The sequence below is a fragment of the Otolemur garnettii genome, unplaced genomic scaffold, assembly GCF_000181295.1.
Source record: "Otolemur garnettii isolate 467f Iridium unplaced genomic scaffold, OtoGar3 scaffold00007, whole genome shotgun sequence".
In the NCBI taxonomy this organism is placed as follows: domain Eukaryota; kingdom Metazoa; phylum Chordata; class Mammalia; order Primates; family Galagidae; genus Otolemur; species Otolemur garnettii.
In genome coordinates, this window is record NW_003852402.1 from 21,645,373 (window position 1) to 21,669,183 (window position 23,811).

Sequence of the window (23,811 nt, forward strand, 5' to 3'; positions counted from 1 at the left end):
CCAAGAAACAGGAGTAGAGGATTTGAACCCAGAAGTGTACTTTTGGGACTACCTCTTCTGATGTGTCTGTGGGAGCATTTATTGAAGTGGATTTTAAAATAATGGGCAAGGTAGGACACTTATATTTTTAAGGAATAACTTTAGGGACCCTCAATTAACCCTCAAGTCATACTTAGGGACCCTTAGTATTGGCTAAATTAAACCATTTCGGTACACATACTAAAATTGGAACAATACAGAGAAGATTAGCAAAGATGACACGCAAATTCGTGAAGCATTCCGTATTTTTAAAAATGTATTACTGTGTTACTATACACAGGTATAGTATTTTGGGATCCATTCCAATGTGTTAACTTACACTAAAATTTCAGAAGCGTTTTTATTGCATCCTTAGCAACTGTAAAACGTTTCTTCCAGAGCGCTTATTTTTAACACACTGACTGATGCCCCAAGAGAAACCATGCTCCGTTTTCCCCTCTCCTCAGAAACATTTGGCGTGTGTTTAATAGTCACAAGCGGTTCATTTCCAAGCTTCTCCAAACCTGTGCATTCATCTGAGGTCCCCTCTCCAGTTCTGAAATAAAGATAATTTCACACTAATTTCCTGGTGTTTTATTAAATACAACATATTATTTCAGTTAAAAAGCTGCCACAAGAAACTAACACAGGTGGTAGTTTAATTTACTGCATTCTACAAGATGAAATCACTTCTCTCAGTTTGCTCAGGTTAACCAGACTTTTTCCCCTTCTAACACTCTTTCGAGGTTGTTTTTTTTTTAATAATAGACTTCATTTTTAATAGAGTCTTTATTAGAGCAGAAAAATTGTGCAGAAGGTACAGAGTTTTCCTCTGTACTCCCTACTACCCCCCCACACACACACACATACAATACCCCCCATTATCAGCGTGTCCCACCAGAGTGGTTTAGTTGTTACAGCTGATGAACCTGCACTCATACATCATTATCATCCAGAGTCCACAGTTGACATCAGGCTTCACTCTGGGCAGTGTACATTCTGTGGGTCTGGACAAAATAATAATGCCCTATATCCACCGTTATCACACAGAATAGCTTCACTCCCCTATAATCCTTTATTTTTTAGAGCAGTTTCAGGTTTACAGAAAAGTTGAGTGTAAATTACAGAGTTCCCTATCTGCTCTCTCCCCCACTACCTCCTCACGGTTCCCCTGCTACCATCTAGCATTAGTGTGGTACATCTGTCACAAACATGAGCCAATACTGAGACTTCTTTTTTTTTTTTTTAATATGGAATGCTTCACGGATTTGCGTGTCATCCTTGCGCAGGGGCCATGCTAATTTTCTCTGTATGGTTCCAATTTTAGTATATGTGCTGCCAAAGCAAGCACCTGAGACGTTTTTATTAACTTAAATCTGAGGTTTACATTAGAGCTCATTGTGCAGTATTTAGGGTTTTGACAAATGCACAAAGTCACGTGTCCACCTATGCCATCATACAGAATAGTTTCATGCCCTAAAAAAATATTGCGCCAGCCAGGCATGGTGGCTCACACTTGTAATCCCAGCTGGATCACCTGAGCTCAGGTGTTCAAGACCAGCCTGAGCAAGAGCAAGACCCCCATCTCTGAAAATAGGCATTGTGATAGGCACCTGTAGTCCCAACTACTTGGGAGGCGGAGGCAAGAGAATTGCTTGAACCCAAGAGTTTGAGGTTGCTGTGAGCTGTGACATCATGGCACTCTACCCAGGGTGACAAAGTGAGACTCTGTCTGAAAAAAAAAAAAAACCTTGTGCTCTGCCTTCTCCTCCCTTACCCCCCCAACCCTCACAAACAATCTTTCTATTGCCTCTATAGTTTGACCTTTTCCAGAACATCATATAGTTGGAATCCTACAGTAAGGAGACTTTCAGACTGACATCTTCGCTTAGCAATATCTGCATTTAAGCTTCTTCCATGTCTTTTCAGGGCTTGACAGCTCACTACTTTCTAGCACTGAGTAATATTCCATTGTGTGGCCGTGCTGCGGTTTATTTATCCATTCACCTGTTGGAGGACATCGCGGCTGCTTCCTAGTTTGGCAATTATGGATGGAGATGCTCTAAAGATAGACATTTGTATGCAGGATTTCATCTGAGGCTTTTTCTTTCTCTGGTTCTAAATCCTAAATAATGCCCCTCTTAATATTATCTCCCAGATTGACATTTAGTGGAGATGGATTAATAGGAATCTGTGTTAAATGCTAATAATTTTTTATGAAATTCAATTCAAAATTTCAATTTGGGGCCATATCTTTTTGGAGTTGTCTCTAATAAAAGTCTGAAATTAGATACACTTTGACAAAGGAGCCTACTTTGAGGTAGACTGATTTCTACAAATTCCTTTGCTCCTTGATGAGTATAGCTTAGCTATTTCTTTCTTTTACTGTGACAGCTTTATGGGCATTTCTATTTAAAATTGAAATCTAAAAACATATATTAGTAAAGTGGGAAGAACCGTAGAAGAGATCTATTTAATCTGAACGTATTCATTTAGCTACCGATTGAGTTTTCCCTAAAACTCAATCTGTGCTCAGAGACAGTCTTCATTTCTGAAAGGATTCCTGAGGGGGGAAGCATGAGCTCTAAAATCTTGAATATGGGACTCCTGGTCCCTGTACATTCTGGAACCTTCCTTCTTCATATCACACTGGGTAAACTTCTGGTCACTTAGACCCTCCCTTGAAGCACATGCACCTGCTATAGAATAACTAGAATTGCGTGTGAAGTGCCTACATCAGTAACATCCAAAACTTGTTGGCCTTTCCATCCAAATGTTTGAAAAAGGAGTAAATTCATAGATATATTTTCCTTGGATGATCTCATTTGTTTTTCCTCAACTATAAAGCCAGCATCCTGCTTATTACCCTGGTTCATATACAACACGTAAGAGAGTATCTAAACCATCTAAGGATCTTTTGTCCAGTTTTTAAAGGCCACGGCCGAAGGGGGAAAAAGGAAGGAGGGGAATGTAGACAGAGATCGTATATATAACTTTTCAGTTCTATATTTGGGAAGATAATTGTTCCTAAATCCATTCACAGTTGCCTCTTTTAAATAATGTGTCCACAGGACTGAATTTTACAAAGCAATAAATATGTTGCCATGACTTTTCAGTGGCTTTGTCCGTTTGCTTGTCTGTTCTTGCTTGTTTTTGTTATGGTGATACGAATAATTCTCACTTTGAAGGTTCCAAGACATACAATGTTTGGTGCAGTGAAGGACAGGCTCTGACCAGATGAGGTTCTACTATTCAATTTTGCCTCCCTTGGCTTACACACACACACGCATTTTGCCCCAGGGTTTAATTATCACTGATACACAGTACTCCATCACTCCCTAATTATACCATCAGGAACCATCTGCTACTGTAAGGGGTAAGCCGTTATATTCCCCTTCATGTTCTGCCATCTCTAATCCCATAGTTGACAGTATAATTCACAGGTGTTTATGCTCAAAGACATTTCTCTTAAAAAAAAAAAAAAGAAAAATGGGAGTATATGTGTTCTTGCTATTGAGTTCCTTATGTAGTCTGGACAGTAACTCTTGTCAGAGGTATAGTTTGCAAACATTTTCTCCCATTCTGTAGGTGGTCTCTTCACTCTGATGATGGTTTCCCTTGCTGTGCAGAAGCTTTTTAGTTGGATGTAATCCCACTTGTCTATTTTTGCTTTTGTTGCCTCTACTTTTGGAGTCATATCTGAAAAACTCTTGCGGTCCAGTGTCAGGAAGTGTTTCCCCAACATTTTGTCCTATGAGTTTCATAGCTTCAGCTCTTACATGTAAAGTCTTGAATCCATTTTGAACTGACAAATAATCCAATTTTAAAATAGGCAAAGGGCCTGAAGAGGCATTTCTCCAAAGAAGACATACAAATGGCCAACAGGTCCATGAAAAAATCCCCTGCATTACTGATCATCAGGGGAGTGCAAATCAAAACCCTAGTGAGGTATCACTTTCCTCCTAAGGCTACTAAGGAGATAAAAGATAACAAGTATTGGCACAGATACGGAGAAAAGGGAACCCTGGTATACTATTGATGGAAATGTAAATTAGTACAGACATTATGGAAAGCAGCCTGGAAGTACCTCAAAAAATTAAAAAATAGAACTGCCATCTGATCCAGCAATCCCACCACTGATATATAGCCAAAGGAAATGAAATCAGCATGTCAAAGAGGTGTCTGCACTCCCCCGTTTAATGCAGCCCTGTGCATAATAGTGAGATACGGAATCAACTTAAGTGTCCATCAGAAGACAGAGGTATTGGGCGGCGCCTGTGGCTCAGAGGAATAGGGTGCCGGCCCCATATACCGGAGGTGGCAGGTTCAAACCCAGCCCTCACCAAAAATTGCAAAAAAAAAAAAAGAGAGAGAGGTATTAAAAAATGTGATATATATAATACACTCTATGACATGTTATTCATCATTGAAAAAAATAAACTCCTCTTGTTTGTGATAACATGGATAAATCTGGAAGTCAGTATGTTAAGAGAAACAATCCAGGCACAGACAAATACCACATGGTCTCACCCATATGTATAATCTAAAAAGTTCATGTCCTATAAGTAGAGACTAAAATAGTTACCAGAGACCAGGAACGGCCAAGGGGAGGGGAGACTATAGTGACTGGTCAACAGGTATAAAGTTACAAGCAGGAAGAAGAAATTCTGATGCCTCATTGTACTGTAGGGTGCCTGGAGTTGACATAAGTATATTGTATTTATTCTGACTACAAAGGCACAATAAACGTTTATGGTGATGGCTATGCTAATTACCCTGATGTGATCATTACACCATATATATATGGTATATGAAAACATCACATTGTATCCCTTAAATATGTATAATTATTATGTCAGTTAAAATTGTTAAAAAGCAAGTATCCTGCCCCCCCAAAAAAGACAAAGAAATATATATTTCAACTAAGATGAGGTGAAAATCTGGCCTTACTGATGTAAGAAAGAAAATATTTTAAGATTGTTTTTGAATCAAGAATAGACAAATCTTCCAGTATATTTAGGTTCTGGAAGCTTTATTGCCCAAAGGATTTAGGTAGTTTAATCACAGTTCTCCTTAAGTCTATTCCCCTTACCTTCTATGATTTTTTTTTTTTTTAATTTTTGACCTGGAAGCACTTCTAAAGTGTGAGTTTTCAAACTGATAGATTTCCGGAGAATAGTTTGTGCCGTGATTGAAATATGAAGACCATCTTTTTTCTGAGTGCCTTCCTCAGAATCACAGCAATAGCTAAAACGTGTTGGTGTTCATTACAGGCTAGGCACAAAACTGTCTTGTGTAATCCTCATAACGGCTCCACAAAGTAGATGCTATGTTAACATCCCCATTTTACAGATGAGGTAACTAAGGCACAGAGAGAGAAAGTATCTTGCCACACAGCTACAAAAAGATGGAACTCAGGCATGAAACCAACAGAACCCTCTTCACCCCATCACCACCCCTCCATCACCCCACTCCACCCGGCTCTCACTGGCTACACTCCCTACCCCTTCCTGCCTCCTGGAGGCAGGAGCTCATCAGTGGGCCCCTTTGTAAATTCAGGATGGCCAGGAACCTCCTGAATTTACAAGTGATAGATTTAGACATTCAATGGGTTTTATTAAACACATTAACAATTGGCTTTCTTAACTAAAATTAAGAAACGTTTTAACTTTGTTTCTTATTCTAAAAGCAATACATATGTATTGTCATCCACTTCTAAAATAGGCAGAAAAAAGAACTTAAAACCATAATTTTACTACCCTGAAGCGCTAAATACCTCCCTGTTCCCATCTTAATCTTGTATAATCCTCCACACTGATTATTTATGCATTCATAGGCATTGCTTTTCTACTAAGAAAGGGAAGTAGTCTGTACTTGCTGTGTCATAATCTATTTTTAAGCACGATAATATATTTTGAAATACTTTTATTCCAATAAATATTCATCCCCAGTATTGTATGTGGTAGTTGAATACAGCATCCCAGTCGACACCTGAACCAAACTTATTTAACCCTGGTTTGTCATTAGACTATTTCCTTTTTTTTTTTTTCAGATTTTAACCAATAGGAAGGGTCACACCCTTTACCTAAATCTTTTGCAATTTGATGATTTCCTTAGAATGAACCACTAAAGTTAGAATGGCTGGGTCATACATAGGGCACGCACACTCTCAAACATTGGATGAGTATTGCCAAGTGGCCTTCCAGAAAGCTTGTTTCGTTTACACTCCCAGAAGCAGGCCAGGAGTACATCAGTGTCTGCTTGTCACCTCTCTCAGAGGCCTGTGCTTAATATCTGGGATGTACTCCTAGCTGAGGGACACCTGGGAACTTTAATGAGGAAGCATTCATCTTCAGCATGACACCTGGTCTCATCCGCGCTATCTTATCAACATCTATTCTGCATGTAACTCTCGAATCTGTCTCTGTGACCTGAACTCGATTGTATGTGAAGGATGTTTGATGCTTTCACGGCCCCTGAGAAACCATAGAAGAATTAAACAGTTCTCAGTAATTGCTCTCAAGACCAAGAGCTGTAGCAAAATGCTAACTAAGGATTTTTGGAAATCACTTGTCAAGTGGAGAACAGTGTGTTTTGATAAACTAGCTTCTCTCTGAATTAATGTAGGATGCAGGGCAACCAAGTTCACATGCATAGCAGCCGAGAACGGTTCTGACAGCGACTTTCAATCAAACTGATTGAGCGGGGTTTTCGGAGCACTGCTCCTCAAAGTGTGGCCCCCAGACTCCTAGCATCAGCAGTGTGGAGAGACAAAGGACAGCTCCGTGTGGGGGCACACGTGGGCTGCAGCACACCACGGTGTGGCTCAGATGGCTGCCCACCCTCTGTCTGTTCCTGTCGCAGAGTCTGAGTTAGGGTCTGCATTCCCCCAGCCTTTGTGCCAGAGCTCCGATGACGAGAAAAGCCCTTGAAAGGTCATTCAGCCTCAATTGCCAGCCAAATGAGACTTGCTCCTAAGTCATCCATGACAGATGAGAACCCAAACTATTTATAAAGACATCCAGAAGGAGAAACTTCCCAGCTGCCCCCGGTAATCAGCCTGCCCTCTCAAGAAGCCTTCTTAATGCTTGCAATTTGAGCCAGTTTCCTGGGGCGAAAAAAAAGACCTGACCCTGTCTCCTTGAGGCTGAAAACTCACAGGATCTTTGCACTTTTCTCCCCACTCTCATAGGACTCTCTTGGAAACCATCTAATCACATCTGTGTTTCCCCTTCAAGCTTTCCAGGCCCACACTGCTGGCTGTGGACACCAGGGCTCTCTGAGATGTTGGCTGAGTTCTCAGGGTGTGGAGAGGCCGGCGCTGTGCTTCTTCCTTCTAAAGCCAGTTTTGCATTACTGTACATTAATTCACTGGCTCGTTCCTTTAACAGTCATGGATTTCAGTGGCCATTAGCCGAAACCCAATGCAATTGCTAATATTTATACATTTTTTTTAATTGTTGAGGATTCGTTGAGGGTACAGAGAACTAGGTTACACTGATTGCACTTGTTAGGTAAAGACCCTCTTATAATTGTGTCCCGCTGCCTCCAAGACATGTGTCATACACTGTGTATTTGTCCCTTTTTGACTTGAAAAATGGTGACTTCATAGGGTTCAGTGTAAGACTGTGTGGCCATCATCACAGGGAGATGAATTAGGACGGGTGCAGGCAGTCCTCTGGGAACTCCCAGCGTGGTGAGGGCAGCAGACCACAAGGACCCAGCACAGCGGATGGGAAGAGGGGAGAACAGAGACAAGCCATCTCATCAGCCTGGGAGGCAAGGAAGGCTTTCTCCCTGAAAAGTGACCTTTAAACTGAGTTTCGAAGGGTGAGATTTCATTGCAAAGTGCTGATTCGTGGGCTGCCTTTCCTCTCTTATAAATCCTGCAACCTAGCTGGTTTCCCTGCATACAAAATCACCACGATAATGCTTGCTTTGCGTATTTTTTAATCATTCGAAAGTCACTTAGGGCTACCAGACATAATTGCTTGATCCTATTTTAATTTACTTACTGAAATGGAATATAATTAAGCTTTGAAACGAAGGAAAATATTATATGGCAAAATTAATAGTTATGACTCAGTACTGAGTATCTAACTAGAAAGCATTCTCAGGGTAGCCATGTATAGGTTAAAAATATGCTATCAATCGGGTGGCGGTAGACCAACTGGAAAGCCCTCCTCAGCCTGCGCTTCAGATGCACTGGAAATGATCAGGGATTGTGGGAATGAGGGGCTGGTGACATTCTCCCGGCAGACCGCCCGCCTCGTTCTTTTCCCCGTCTTTGTTGATGGGCCACAAATGATTCTTACTAGAAACATAAACTTCACTCCAGACTCAAAGCAACTTTGCAGCTCACAGCTGAAGTGCTCCCGGTGGTCATCAACCTCCCAGCTCCCATTCACGCTCCGGGAAGTCACGCTCATAGATCAGAGTTCACACGCTCTGAGAAGGCTATTTGCATAGTGTTGATTCCGCAGCCAGCAATGAGAAACTGCTTATTATCAGGATGTCCTTTACGGCCATAATAAAGACACCATGATAGATTTCGGACCTGACACCAGGCAGTTTATAATTTATAAAAAGGAGAAGAAATAAGATGATTATTTCTTCTTCTTGGTGAATTCAAAAGTCCCTCCTTGGGGCAGCACCTGTGGCTCAAAGGAGTAGGGCCCTGGCCCCATATGCCAGAGGTGGCAGGTTCAAACCCAGCCCCGGCCAAAAACTGGAAAAAAAAAAAATCCCTCCTTTATAAAAATGCACTAAAAACATTCAATGACTTTTTGTTATTAAGAACAACATTTCTGATGCTGGCGTGGATGTGGAGAGACAGGAACACTATTACACTGCTGGTGGGACTACAAACTAATACAACCTTTTTGGAAGGAAGTATGGAGAATCCTCAAAGAACTCGGGATAGACCTCCCATTTGATCCTGCAATCCTATTACTGGGCATCTACCCAGAAGGAAAAAAATCCTTTTATCATAAGGACACTTGCACTAGACTGTTTATTGCAGCTCAATTTACAATCACCAAAATGTGGAAACAGCCTAAATGCCTCCCAACCCAGGACTGGATTAACAAGCTGTGGTATGTGCATACCGTGGAATACTATTCAGCCATTAAAAAAAATGGAGATTTTACAGCCTTTGTATTAATCTGGATGGAAGTGGAACACATTATTCTTAGTAAAGCATCACAAGAATAGAGAAGCATGAATCCTATGTACTCAATTTTGATAAGAGGACAATTAATGACAAGGGGAGGGGGTGAACAGAGAGAGGAAGAAGGAGGGAGGAGTGGGGAAGGGATTAGCAGAGAGAGGGAAGGAGGGAGGGGGGTGGAGTCTCAGTGTGTGCCACACCTTCTGGGGGCAAAACATGATTGTAAGAAAGACTTTACCTAACAAATGCAATCAGTGAAACCTGGTTTCTTATACTCTCAATGAATTCCTAACAATACAAAAAAAAAAAAAAAAAAAAAAAGAACAGCATTTCATCCAAGTCACAGCATCCCAGGAAAAAAGAACAATATTTCAAGTGGCCACTTCCAGATATAAAATTGTGAGCCCTGTTCTGTTTAATGGTTCTAGACGATATAAACCCAAAATGCCAAATGAAAGGCTGCCTTAGAAGTCAAGCTTACGCTTTATTTTAGGTTTCAGAATGTAACATCTCTATACAAGTAAATATTGTTTCTCTTAGAATAATGAAAGGATAATCTTAATTCGGGAAATTGGGAACAAAATTCAGTTGAAGATCTCTGTACTGTTTTTTGCAAGAGAGCAAGATGTGGTAAAGGGGAAGTTAACTGGGGGCATTCCCCATGACGATTCACCTGCTTAACTACCCAGAGGTCTTCATTACAAATTAGTCTCTTCTGGAAAGCTGGCTCCGAAGGGAAAAAAATTTGAGGACTCTGGGAAACGTCAAAAATTCCACAAAGGCCAAGGCAGAGGAGAAAGCATCTGGAAACAAAAGCAAACCATGCCATCAGGTTGGCCCTGAGCATCTTACTGGGGAAATGAGCCTGACAAGGGGCTCTTTATACAAATAAATAAGGCTTGAATGTTTAATATAAACAGACAGGAGTATTAACTGTACAGACACCCGGCAGAGCTGACAGGTCGTGGGGCGTGTGCTGCCCAAGAGTATGCGAACTTTGTAACGTGAGCAGAGCTGTGCAAAGTGGGCATCTTCTTCCCTGGGAGGGAGAAGAGCGTGGTAATCTCAACGCTGGAGAGGAAACAGGGAAAGGTGGGCCCTTGCCTGTGGTTGGACTGAAGCCTATGCTCACAGTCAGGGATCTACAAAGTGTTGGTGAAATGAGTGGGCACTTACAGGAGTTCTTGCTTCCCCAGTTAGACCCCCCCTGAAGACTCAGTTTATTTTCTTGCTTTCTATGCATTTTCATTTTTCCTTAAAATTCTATATGAAAAGACCTCTTTGAAAGCTCTAAGTACACCATCAGAAATCCCCTTAAAAGAATTTAAGATCCTTATCTCCTGCAGAGGGTAGGAATGCTTTAAACTAGGAGCTTCGCCTAGAAGACCTCCCACCCTCCCAGGCTGGACCCATTATCTTCCTGTCAAGGGACTGGGTGGGGAGAGTACATTCTGGGCTCTGGATTGGACATGTCCCCCAGCCCCAACACTGACATTTTTAAAGGGCCACACGCAGCCTTGGCACCCCAGTGCTGCCTCGACTTAGGAGATTAAGGATTCTTAGCACCTCAAAAGAAAAAGAAGCGACCATCGTTTATCTTTTTGTTTCTTTGTTCAGCATGGTTGAGCATCTCATGGGGAATCTTTGTACCCAGGCAGGAGCCTTTGTGTCAGCCTGGCAGCCTGTGGCATAACCCACCCACTGTCCCGGCTCTCAGCCGTCTCCCCCTGGCATTCTTTGCACAACTTACAGTGTTCTTTTCCCCCATCTACCTCCACCATTCCTCTGAAGTTCTTCTTCATAAAATCACCAACAAATTTTTCTTGTTGCTAAAGCCAGGGACTTCCCCCAGCAAATGCAATACAAGTAGCAGCGTCACCCGCTGTGTGGGCACAATGAGTTAGGCCTTTGTAGCCTTCCTGGCATCGGGGACTGTCCTGCCTTCAGAGCCATCTCCACCTTGACTTCCGTGATAACATGCTGTGGATGTCTGCCAGTTCCATTTCCTGTTCCTTCCTTGGCTGCTGTTTTCTCCCCACCCCTTAAGAATTCCTCTTCCCTCCCGTGTGATCCTCAGCCTCCCTCTTGTTCACCTTCTATTCCGTTCCCCTCTCCTTGGCTGTGGATGGATTTCCAGATCTGATTCTCATGTCTCATTTCCCCCTGGACATCAAACTGAGCACATGCAAGAGCATTTCCGTGACTCCTTTGCAAAAGCATGTCCCCCTCCCGTATTCCTGAGCTCTGGAAATGCTTCCTCATCGGTGACATTTGTCTACCTTCATCCCCTCATCTTCCATGGCAGGATGGTCAACACATCTCCATGCTTCCTCCTTGGCTCTGTGCTGTTCCCCGGGGCCACACCTTCAGATGGGTGCTCAGGCCCCCCCTTTGCATTCCGGCCTGCCTGCATCCAGCCTCTGCCTGTTCCAGCCCATCCTCCCCGGAACTGTCCTTCAGCAACACAGATCTGCTGGTGCCGCGGAGTAAGTTACCAGCTTCTAAACCTACTGAAATGCCCTCCTCTTCCACCAGTTATCCAGACCCACAGTATCACTTCTCATTTCTAGGTCTATGTACGTGTATATATTGGTTCTGCTGCTTAAATGGCCTCTTTCCTCCTCTTTTGCCACCTGGAAAATTCCCATTCATCCTTTATTTTGTAATATAGATGTTTTTAATTTTAGGTTAATGTGAGGGTACAAATGACCAAATCACAATATTTGAATTTGTTAGGTAGAGTCCCTCTTGGAGTGATGTCCAGCACCCAAAAGGTGTGACATACACCCCTACGTTGTGCCCATTCAGTGGGAGCACCCCAAATCCTCCCTTTCCTCTTCCCCCCCTCCCAACTTGAATTGAAATGAGTTTTTCTCCTATGTGGGTGTGAATTACATCATCTGCTGGCTTCATATTAGTATTGAGAACATTGGATATTTGCTTTTCCATTCTTGTGATACTTTACTGAGAAGAATGTGTTTCAGCTCCATCCAGATTAAAACAAAAGACGTGAAGTCTCATCTCTTTTTATGGCTGAATAGTATTCCATGGTATACACATACCACAGTTGGTTAATCCATTCCTAGGTTGGTGGGCATTCAGGTTGTTTCCACAACTTGGTGATTGTAAATTGAGCAGCAATAAACAATCCAGTGCATAGGTCCTTATGATAAAAGCATTTTTTTCTTCCGTGTAGTTGCCTAGTAGTAGGATAGGAGAGTCAAGTGGGGATCTAATTTCAGTTCTTTGAGGACTCTCCATACTTCTTTCCACCCATTCATCCTTTAAAAGCCAGCTCAGTCACCCCTAGCAGACAATTGATGTTGGTTGAATGAATGAATGAAGACTTGGTCCACTCTCTCACACAAATAGAGGCTCTTCCTTGTTGACTATTCAGCTCATCTCTCTTGTGTTGCTCCTGTCAACATTGTATTGTAGCTGTTCTTCATATCAGGCCAGGCCAGGAGTGGCCATGTGTGGCTCCTTGCTGCCCCTTCCTCTCCTCCCTCCGTCCCCTGGCCAGCCAACATCATCTCCAACCCACCCCTCATTCCCACTGAGCTCAGACACAGGCTCAGAATCTCTCTTAACACAGAACACTTCAGGCAGCCTCGTTCAGCAGACTGGCATTTGCACACAATTTGAGGTCTGGTTGACATGCCCTGAACTAGACTCTGAACTTTTCCAGTGACAAGTACAGTGGCTGCCTAAAATAAATTTGTTCAGTTCAATTGCTGAACAGATGACAAACGGATTTTTTTGATACTAAATAAAAGGCTGGTGTTTTCATTTGAATGTTAGCTGTATGTTGTTTTGTGGTACAGATAGATCTGTCTGGGAGAGTATATTCATGGCAAGAGATAAGAGGGGTGATTTATTGAAATCTATTGTGATGCTTTGCAAAGAATTCTTCACACACGCACACATTCCTTTGCCCAGACTATTTCCTTGGCTGCCTTACCCCTCTCCCTTTGCAGAATTCAGCCATTGCTTTGCCTGAAAATTAACATACTGCATATTATTTCCTCTAGCCTTGCCTTTCATTAGTCTCCCATATTTTAAAAAAATGCTTGGAAAAAGCATTAAAAAGATAGAAGTTTGGGCCTGCTACAGTTTGCTCATGCCTATAATCCTAACACTTCTGGGAGGCCAAGGTGGGATGATTGCTTTAGCTCAGGAGTTTGAGACCAGCCTGACCAAAGTGACACCCCATCTCTACTAAAAATAGAAAACTTAGCTAGGCATGGTGGCACACACATGTAGTTCTAGCTACAAGGGAGGCTGAGGTAGGAGGATCACTTGAGTTCAGGAGTTCGAGGTTACGTAGCTAAGGAATTTGAGGTTGAGCTAGCCCGAGGCCGTGGCACTCTAGCCCAGGTGACACAGAGAGGCTCTGTTTCAGAAAAATAAAAAGATAAAAGCTTCTAACCTTGTATTTCATTTTCAGATCTCTTTCTCGCAGTCACAAAAGAAAACTGATGAGTCTGGGTAGTTTTAAAACTAGTTAGAAGGCATCTCAAGAGAGTGGCTTTTTTATATGCTGTTTAAAACAATAAATATTAAGTAGCGACACTTCCTAATCCATTTTCTTTGCCTTTGAAAAGATAGAGTAACTGTCAAAAAGTTATTATGTCAAAGTAAGTAGGAAAACGTGAAACCCCCTTTCTGGAGCACAAGTGAATAATGCAATCTAAGTCTCATTACCGGGTTTACAGAGTTCCACTCACACCACCCAATTCAAAGCCTTCATTCATCCTGGTCACCTTGCAGAATTTAAAAAGGGAAAATTGAATATGAAATATGAAGAAATCAAGGAAATTCATATTTTTTCCTGATGGGACAGCTGGTCCTCACAAGTTCAAAGCGACAGGTTCTCCGGTGTCAGTCCTAAGAATGCTGAGAAAACAAGGGAAAAGATGGCCCGTGTGAGAGCCTGGGGCGGCTTGTGAAATAATAACACTCGCTCCCCTTCTACAGATGTCCGCCAACCTCCTCTGCTTTCATGGCGTCCTTTTCCTTTTAATGAATCTGTGCTGTTGTTGGTGAATTATGGAAACGGTTTCCTCTCTCTCACCCTTTGTGTGTTTTCTTTCCCATTATGTTCCCACCTGTCTTACCCTGGAAAATCCATCAGGCTAACTGTCAGGTAGGTTCTTCTTGATGCTTGATGTCATTGTTAGGCTTAACACAGAGGGAAATGCAGTCAGCAGACGGTGGATGCCCCGTGATGAATGAGAAAAACTAAACAGGGAGGGCACTTGCTGAATTATGGAGAAACTTTCTGCAGACGCGTGAAACTGTACAAGCCGCCAGCTCTAAGCACATTAAGCCGGCACGACCCTCTATCATGAGAACTCCGCCTCAGGGAGTCCCGCAGCTCTGATGATAAAGTAGGCGACCTGCGCAGTCCGGCGCCTCGCTGTGCTCAGAATACAGACTGCTCCTGGAGGGCGTCATCGTTACAGTGCCCCATTATATCCCGCCTGGTCACAAGTTATTCTGCTGCAAATACAATTATCAGTTTTGGTGGATTTGGCTAGGTCCGAGAATGATTCACGATGATGTATTTTTCATCCCTATTTTAAGTATATCTCCAAGCATCCCCTGGGCTTTGAAGAATGAGGGTGACTAGGAAAGGAAGGGCATGTATTTTGCTAATGCTGAATGCACCCTTGGAGTTAAACCTGACATGGTTTTTAATCCTTGGGAAAGGAAGGTCGCTTGACGTTGCGGTAGGGGACAGCTCTTCCTTCTCCCTTTGGGGTCAGGGAAGAGGAATCTCCTTTATTCCCAGGAAGGAGCAGAACAAGCTCTTTCTCGATCTTCCAGAGCCAGACAGATAACTTTGTAAGCTCAAAGTATAGCAAAGCCCAGGAGAAGAGAGAAACATTGAAATTAGAGTGTGTGTGTGGTGCGTTTTTTTTGATGTGTGTGTACGTTGTTTTTAATTTGAGCTCATTTTTATCTTTCAAGAGGAAAAATTATGTGCTGCAGTTGCCATGCAACACAAACTGCTCTAACAGCTTTCTGATTTTAATTTCAGAAGTCTACAGAGCAAATGAAGAAGGTCCCTACCATTATTCTTTCTGTCTCATATAAAGGAGTCAAATTTATTGATGCAACAAATAAGGTAGGTACTGCACTGCCCTTTGGTTTAGACACCAGATACAATCCCGAGTATTTGAGCTAAAGTTCTCTGCTTGCCACCGGGCCCAGAACTCACCATTTCATTCACAGCTAACTCTCCAGCTTGATGTTTCATACATGTTCTAGTACATTTTCACATGCATGCACACACACAGGGAGAGAGAGAGAAAGAGAGGGACCTTATTTGGGTGGGAGAGTGCACTTGATCTGGGATTCCTTGCTTTCTGGGATATTCTTCTGATCTGGGAACAGTCTCATGGCAGCACCTGTGGCTCAGTGACGAGGGCGCTGGGCCCATATACTGAGGGTTGTGGGTTCAAACCCAGCCCCAGCCAAACTGCAACAAAAAATAGCTAGGCATTGTGGTGGGTGCCTGTAGTCCCAGCTACTCGGGAGGGTGAGGCAAGAGAATCTCCTAAGCCCAAGAGCTGGAGGTTGCTGTGAGTTGTGACACTACAGCACTCTACCAAGGGCAACAAAGTGAGACTCTGTCTCTAAAAAAAAAGTCTCAATTGATTTGCTTTATTTCTTAGAAGTAACTTTAGTCCTCAGTCCATAAAATTACTTTAGCCTTATACGCAGATGGTTCTAAAAATTTCAAAACATTTTGAAACTTTCCCTGAAGAAATCATTGCTTTCTGCTATATCTAAATTTCAAGAGGTTACCAGAGACTGGAAAGGGTAGAGGGAGAAGGGGGTAAAGTGGGGGTGGTTAATGGGTGCAAACATGTGCCTAGTTAGCTAGAATGAATAATATTTGATGGTAAAATAAAGCAACTATAATCAACAATAAGTTAGGGTATATTTTAAAATAACTAAATGGGTAGAATTGTTATGTTCCTATCATAGTGAAATGCTGAGTGCCTGAGGTAATAGATACCCCAGTTATCCTGATTGGATTAATTCACATTCAATGCCTGTATCACAACATCACATGTACCCTCTAAAGATAGACAAATATTATGTACCCATAATAAATAATTTAAAAGTAAAAGTCTTTTAAAATTCAAAATTAAACCAAAAGAAAAGAATCCAAGGTCTTCTGTTTTGGAAAAATAAATAAATAACTAAATTTCAAGAAAGGCTTTTAGCATTTGAATCTTTTTTTTCCCTAACCTAGAGCAACTATGTCTACCCCCATTTCCACTTGAAAAACTTGATTAGCAATATATTTTCAGTGGATGGGTTTAACACTCACTTAGATGAACAATCTTAGCAAACTCGGATTCTGACTATTTCTAATCAAGTTGTATTTGCTCTGAGACGTTCTCGCAGTCTAAAGGCTGTCCTTCCATGATGCTGGCGGTATGACTAGATGTGTCGGTACTAACAGCATCCTCCGTGAGCCCCTCTCCCCAGTCGGGAAGTGAGGGAGAGTTTTCTCAGTTCTGTTGGATTTTGCTCACTGACACCTGGAGGGGTCTAGACATTGAAGCTTCTGTACCTCTAGGAGACACTGCTGTCCCAGTCACCAAGAATTAGATGAATTATCCAGAGGCCTCCACTCCCCAGTGACTACCCTTTGGAGGCATTAGCACAGAAAGCAAGAGACAATTCTGTGTAAATGAAGACACTAAATAAAGAAGGCCAGTGGATCATTCAAGTCCTTACAGCGTAGTTCTTGGCCTATTTTCAGAATCTAGAGAGCAAAGGCAAAGTGCCTGTGTTAGTGGCAAGAGCAGCCAACCTCTCCATGACCGTATGGCAATGGACTTTTTCAGGAATTGGGGACATTAAGTTCAACTGGATGTACAGAGTCCCCAACCCAGTGACCTGCAAGGTACCTAGCTGATCTCCCCCATCCTGACAGTGGATAGGGAAAGAGTGGGTGACTCAGGACAGTAGTCTAGTAGTTGCTGAGTGGGAGCCGAGTAGTCGGGTTCTATTAAGAAGGGCAGAAGAAGGAAGCAGCAGGAGGCTGCCTTGGTGGTGCTGGTCCATAGAGACTGAGAAACACCAGCCAGGGCGGGAGGACTGGCTTCAGAAGCCACAGAGTATCTGCAGCAGACGGATTACCCTCGAGCTGCAGTGTGAAGAACCCGCTGGATATGCTCTGTGTCTGCCACTTTGTTCTAGAGCAAAGCCCACAGCGGGAATGGCGCCTGCTCAGATGCCTAGGCTCCAGCAGTGTCTGCAATGCTGCCTTGTCTGCTGCCATTTTATTCTAGAGCAAAGCTCCCAGCAGGAAAGGAGCAGGCTGATAGAAGAGCTCATCTTCCCCGGTGGGCAGAGCTTTCCTGGTGGGCCACTTGGATTCCAAGTGAAGGACTTGAGAGATCCAAGCACACCCAAGGGTCTCGCCATCTCAGGTGCTAGTGGCCACTGAGCCTGCAGTCAGGCACAACGACAAGGCACATCTTACTGTTCGTATTTTGCTCCGTTATACCTTATTCTTCAGTGGTGCTCTCCTAACTTTACATCTCTTTACCCCCAGCCTGCTCAGATTAGGGGGTGTTGTGTCTGCGCTAAGCAGTTGGGGGCCTCGGAGCTGCCTCACACAGCCCCTTGGTCATGAAGAAGGACTCAGACTTGATTTTCTCTCTCCCTAACCTAATGCTTTTTCTGTTATTGCAAAGCAACCTTCCACGAATTAGTTTAAAGTACAATGGATAATGAATAGTGTGTTAATTACTCTTCCCTTTCTATTAGCCCCCATTAGATCATGTGAAAGATGAACCCTCTAGTGAAGCATTTCTTTCCTCTGATTCTAATAAACAAATGGCTCTGCCCAAGTTCACGGGGAAAGGATAGGGACCTAGGTATATAAACTCATACAGAGTATCTATCACCTATCAATTTGGAAACGAGGTGAATCACTAACCCTGATTTAAGAAGGAAGAAACAGAAAGGGGTCATAATTTAAAATGGAACTTGCAATGGATTTAATGCTGACGTTTTTCAGGTAAATCATATCAGCTTCCTGCAGATCCACAGCCCACTGGCAGCTCCAAGAGGGAGCTCAGCCCAGAGGACCTGAATCTGAGCAGGGCATTCCAGGAGGTGACTCGGTTCCCACTTAGATCCACAGGGCATTCCAGGAGGTGATTCAGTTTCCATCTGAATCCACAGGGCATTCCAGGTGACTCGGTTCCCACATGGATCCACAGGGCGTTCCAGGAGGTGACTTGGTTCCCACCTGGATCCACAGAGCAGTCCCCGAGGTGACGCAGCATCAGGGCACATTTTGCCTTCTTGCTCTGACTCCCCCCTCAGTCTGCCGTCTGGCTACATTAGAAACAGTGCAGTGTGAAGGCTTGTTTTCTGCTTTTCTTGGTTTTTTGGGTGGGTGAGGAATGCCAAACACAAACACAGCTTATGCTATTTTACGCACAAAATAATATGGAAAATACCATGGAAGGCCAGAAGCACACACTGGCTGCTTTTATTTAGCGTCTTCATTTCACTTCCCTAAACAAGTGCCTGTATTTTTTAGAGGATATACTTCTCCTTCTAAGAAGCTCAGAGCCAAATGGAGACCCCATGAAATCCGTGTTCCGTTCTCCTCAGCCTTGGATGTCCTGTGGGTGCCTCTAGTTAGTCCTCAGTCTATTCAGGGACCCCTCTCTGCAGGGGACACTGTGGTCTCTCTCGCTCAGGAAAAATTAAACCAAAAGACAAGAATCCAAGAGGAGGAGGTGCAGGGATTGCCACTTCATTATCACACACCCTTCTTAGAGCCACCACGTTAATTAGCTGGACCAAGCAATTCTGTTCTACACTTGCCAGCCAGACACCTCTTTAGCTGTTTCTCACCACGATCAAGGTCAACAGCCAGACAAAACAAATCTTTCCCTGTTGAAGGGTACTAAGTGGCCAAACTATCCCAAAGAAGAGGCAAGGCTTGCCGTGCCACCCTCCAGTTCTTGTCTTGAGCTTTTTACAAAGCTCTGGTCTCCTTAACAGGGGTCCTCAAACTTTTTAAACAGGAGGCCAGTTCACTGTCCCTCAGACCGTTGGAAGGCCAGACTGCAGGCCCCAGGATGAGTCGACTGCTAAGCAGGACAGGCAGTGGCGGCAAAAACACCTGGCGGGCCAGATAAATGTCCTAGGCAGGCCGCATGTGGCCCGCGGGCTGTGGTTTGAGGATGCCTGCCTTAGAACATGCTTAGCAATGGAGGCTGATGAACATATGAGAGGTCCAATTTTAAACTGAGGTACACCACCTGTACCCCATGAGGATGTCACCTCTTAGTTTGTGGCTGAGCCTCTAATTTGGTTGAATGACAGAACTGGAAAGAATGTATTCCTCTGGGCCTTCCTGGGAGGATTCTAATTGCAACTTCCTTCCCAAGGAGGAAGCTGGCCGTCTAGTCTCCCCCCAGTCTAGGGCTGTAGAATCCCTGGCCTAGGATTCATCCCCCAGATAGAGAAGTGGCTTTACCATTCCGCAAAGGTAGACGTTGCTGAGTGGTGGTGGCATTTCAATACTGAGCTCCCAAGTCCTTACCACGCCCAGCACCTGTGCTGTATCATGAAGTTCTGTTCAAAAATACCCCCCTACCCAGGCTACCAATACGAATTGCAGAGCATATTTTTAAGTGCCGGTTAGGATGATTAAACTTAGCATTTATTCTGACCTGAATGTAGGATGTTTTATTAGCTTGCATTCCTCCTAGATTAGACCATGGGAACAGAGGAATAAAAGTTTCTTCAGCTATAGGGGGTGGGAAGAGAAGGCTGATCTTGGAACGTGGAGCATCTCAGAGGTCAGGCTTCAGCGGGCAGCTAAAACACAGCCCTGGGCTCCTGGGGACTAGACAAGAGGGGCTTCTGAAAAGCTGGAGGAGGGTGAGGAAAGACAGAGGAGGGAAGAGCTCCAAAGAGACACTTTACCTACTTTACAGTTTTGCATGGGGCCATGATGCTGCCACACACCACTGAAAACCAGGCAGTGGCATTCTGTGAATTGGCAAGATTCAGGGAACTCAGTGCCATAAAAACCACAGGGCACTTCTCACTGTAACACTTTCCCAAGAAGTTGATCTACTTTGTGCTGGCAAAAGAGCTCGAGAACACAAAATTCCAGCCTAGATAGAAGTTGGTACTAATGCTCTGTTTCCTGTGAGAGTATGCCCCGGACAGGTGAGACCAAATCCACGCAGACTTCCCAGGGTAACGGTAGCCCCCAGTCAAAGTGACAGCCAAGGCTCTTCACACCTAACCTTGCACCTATAAAGACTGTGTAGATCTTCTCATTTCATCATTCACTTTAAGACTCATTCCTAATTGAGTTTTCTACTGGAGGAAGAGGATCATGACCTTCTGTTTTGAAAGAGTATCTTGCAACAGAGTGTTCCTTGTTTGGGGGATTCCAATTGCAACTTGAGTTATTTTTGACAGAGAGCTGCATGTAATCTCAGCCCTCAGGGCCATAGCGAAGAATGTCTTGATTTCATTTTCTTTTATGTGTTAATTCTATAATTGCCTCCCAACCACTCAGCTTGCTGGAGAGAGGGACATGAAGTACTTGCTGGGGGTGCTGGCATGGAAAGAGGTTTTATGAGCATTTTTAGACATTGATGGGTGTACCCAGAACACTATATTGCCAACAGGTTATTTAAGACTGTGCAATTAAAAAGTAATTAGGGCAGCAAAAGTATCGAGGGTTTCAGATCCGTGACAACCGCACAAAACATAAATGGGCTAGCATAAGATGAAAAAAATGATTGTACTATCTTCTGATTTTTTTTTTCTCTGTAAATATATCTATGTATCAGAAGAAGCTGCTAGCAGAGTTTGCCGCCGAGATGCTCTATGGTTACTTCGTGCTTCAGGACAGTGGTACTTAAACCTCTCCTCCTACTATGGAGGGGGCAGGGGGTAAAAAGAGATGCTAGAGAAGAAAAACTGTAATCTCTCAAACCAGTGAGACAGAGGTGGAGATGAAGGACATTGTAGTGGTCTCAAAGAGCCTGAGCTCTGCACTCAAACAGCCCCAGATGCAATCCTAGCTCCACCAATGTCCTGGTAAAGCATTTGATCTCTGAGTATCCGCTTCCTCGCCTGCCAGATAATGACGGTGGTAACAACCATATCACCTCTTAATTATAGTTGGTGGCTCTGGTTAGGAAAGGGAGTCATACCCACAGGGCTCTGAGCCATGCAGTATGTCCGAGGCCTGAATACTACATCATGGTGTTGCCCTACACCTTGGCCTCTATGGACTCTTTTAGAGATGGAACCTTGAGGCTTCCACCTGCCAGCTTCCTTCCCCACCTGCCTTTGCTATGGGGTGGGGGAATAAAGGCAGGGCAGAGGAGCCCCAGGCACACACAAGGGCCTTGGGACTTGGACAGCTGGGGTAGGGGGGTAAGAGCCCACCATACACAGGAAGTGAAAGGTGATTCTTTGCAGGCAGAATTAGCAGGAGGCAGGGCTACGCGTCTACAGGAGGACATGGGGAATGGAGACACAGTACCATGCTTATAATTGCTATTTTTAAGTGTCTGCCACCCAGACTGCTTCCATGCACAGCACCTGGTGAGAACCACTGCTCCAGGATATGACTATTTTAGGTTGTTTTTAATTAAATGAAAATAATTCTTCCAGACCTGGCATACATCAGCCTATTAATAGTGCAGTGGATCACTTTGAATGTTGCTGGTCTAGAATGTTCTGGAAAGAAAGAAAGCAACTTCTTCCCAGCTTGCTTATCTCACTTCTCAAATATGCCGGTTTGCAAAGGGGAAAAATGGTCATTGGTGTCATTTCTTCCAGAACATAATTGCCGAGCATGAAATTCGTAATATCTCCTGTGCTGCCCAGGACCCAGAAGACCTGTCCACGTTTGCTTATATTACAAAAGATTTGAAGTCCAATCACCACTACTGTCATGTGTTTACTGCCTTCGATGTGGTGAGTACCTACCCTCTCTAGACACATTAACTGTTTCCCGAAATAGGACTGGATTGTATTGGAAGCACAAGTTGTAATTTGACATACTGGCTTAGCTTGTTTACTGAGCGTGAAGATGTACGAAGTGCATTCACTTGCTAGGCGTGCCTTAACAGAACACCCTAGACTGGGGGGCTTAAACAACAGAAATTCATTGCCTTACAGTTCTGGAGGCGAGAAGTTCAAGACCAAGGGGACAACAGATTTGGTTTCTCCTGAGGACTCTCTCCCAGGCTTGCAGACGGCAGCCTTCTGACTAAGTCCTCACGTGGTCTTGCCTCTGTGTGTGGATTTCTGTGTCCAGATTTCCTCTTCTTATCAGGATACCCGTCAGATTGGATTAGGGCTCACCCTGACACCCTCATTTTATGATAACTTACCTCTTTAAAGGCATTCTATTCATATACCACTGTATTCTGGGTCAATTCAACTCATGACACCAAGTATAACATGTTTTGGCAGACAACTTTTCTGAGATTTTTCAGCATTTTTCCTCTTCTGTTCACCTTAGAACTCTACCCCTATCTGGTATCTGAACTATAATTACTCTTTTACTAACTTAGCTTTTCAGATTTGAGAAATTCCTTTCTTTCCTTGGTACCAAAATACAGTAAAACTCATCCAACCTCCTTGTTGCTTCAAGGAAGATCCGTCACTTACTCTAGTCACAGTGTTGGTTTCTCTAGTGATACTAGGGCATAATAGGTGTGACAGTGTTTGCAGCCTTTATATTGAATACTAATCAGATTTGAAACCTACGAATAATAATTGGTAACTTCCAAGCTTTGTCCCATATGCTCATTTAGCAGTTAGTCCTGTAATGATGGCTTTATGGTGTTACCCCACTTCCATCTACATTTGTCATTAAGCCTGAAAAATAGCTCAGATATTACAAAATCGGAAAATGAAAACAGTCTAAGGAAATCCACAGATGTCCCTTTAAGATAGTTACACGCTCAAGGTGGTACGAATTGCTGGAGAATATTTCTAATGTGGTACATCAATAATTTATAATCAGAAGAATTTGAAAATGCCATTTTCATTAGATTATTCTACTCTGCTCACTGGGCTTGAAATATGCATATTAAAGAATTAGGAAGCACGTGTATTATGTTCTTGAGAGGCCAGCCCTGGTTCAATGTCGTGGGTAGAAGACTGCCTGAAGCAATCTTCTCCAGTTCTGATGAACAGCCATGGACCAAGGCCAGCCGCAATCCAAAATTCACACTTTCTTAAGGTCTGTGAGTCAGGCTCACACTCAGCTTATTTGCATAATGCTGCAGGTTGCTCACCCATTTTGGTTCTGGAAGATTGAAACGACAAAGGAAGGTCCATAGGCCTTTTAAAAACATTCTTCTAGGCTCGGCGCCTGTAGCTCAAGTGGCTAAGGCACCAGCCACATATACCAGAGTTCGCGGGTTCAAATCCAGCCCAGGCCTGCCAAACAACGACAACTAAAACCAAAAAATAGCCGGGCATTGTGGCAGGTACCTGTGGTCCCAGCTACTTGGGAGGCTAAGGCAAGAGAATTGCTTGAGCCCAGGAGTTAGAGGTTGCTGTGAGCTGTGATGTTATAGCACTCT

General features: G+C 43.5%; 1 protein-coding gene, 1 non-coding gene and 1 pseudogene across 39 annotated transcripts in view; 2 read left to right on the plus strand and 1 right to left on the minus strand.

The window, feature by feature from the left end:
* ANKS1B (ankyrin repeat and sterile alpha motif domain containing 1B) overlaps positions 1-23,811 on the plus strand; it is a 1,028,517-nt gene that overhangs the window by 973,245 nt on the left and 31,461 nt on the right. For all 38 annotated transcript variants that reach the window (XM_023509216.1, XM_023509217.1, XM_012801222.2 and 35 more), the window contains 3 exons: positions 14,322-14,333; positions 15,231-15,317; positions 22,052-22,189. In XM_023509216.1, the coding sequence (XP_023364984.1) occupies positions 14,322-14,333; positions 15,231-15,317; positions 22,052-22,189 (237 nt within the window). The remainder of the gene's footprint in view (positions 1-14,321; positions 14,334-15,230; positions 15,318-22,051; positions 22,190-23,811) is intronic.
* Positions 200-289, plus strand: LOC111723038 (annotated as a pseudogene).
* LOC111723093 lies at positions 1,263-1,369 on the minus strand. The gene has a single exon (XR_002771712.1). It is a non-coding gene; the product is annotated as a U6 spliceosomal RNA (small nuclear RNA).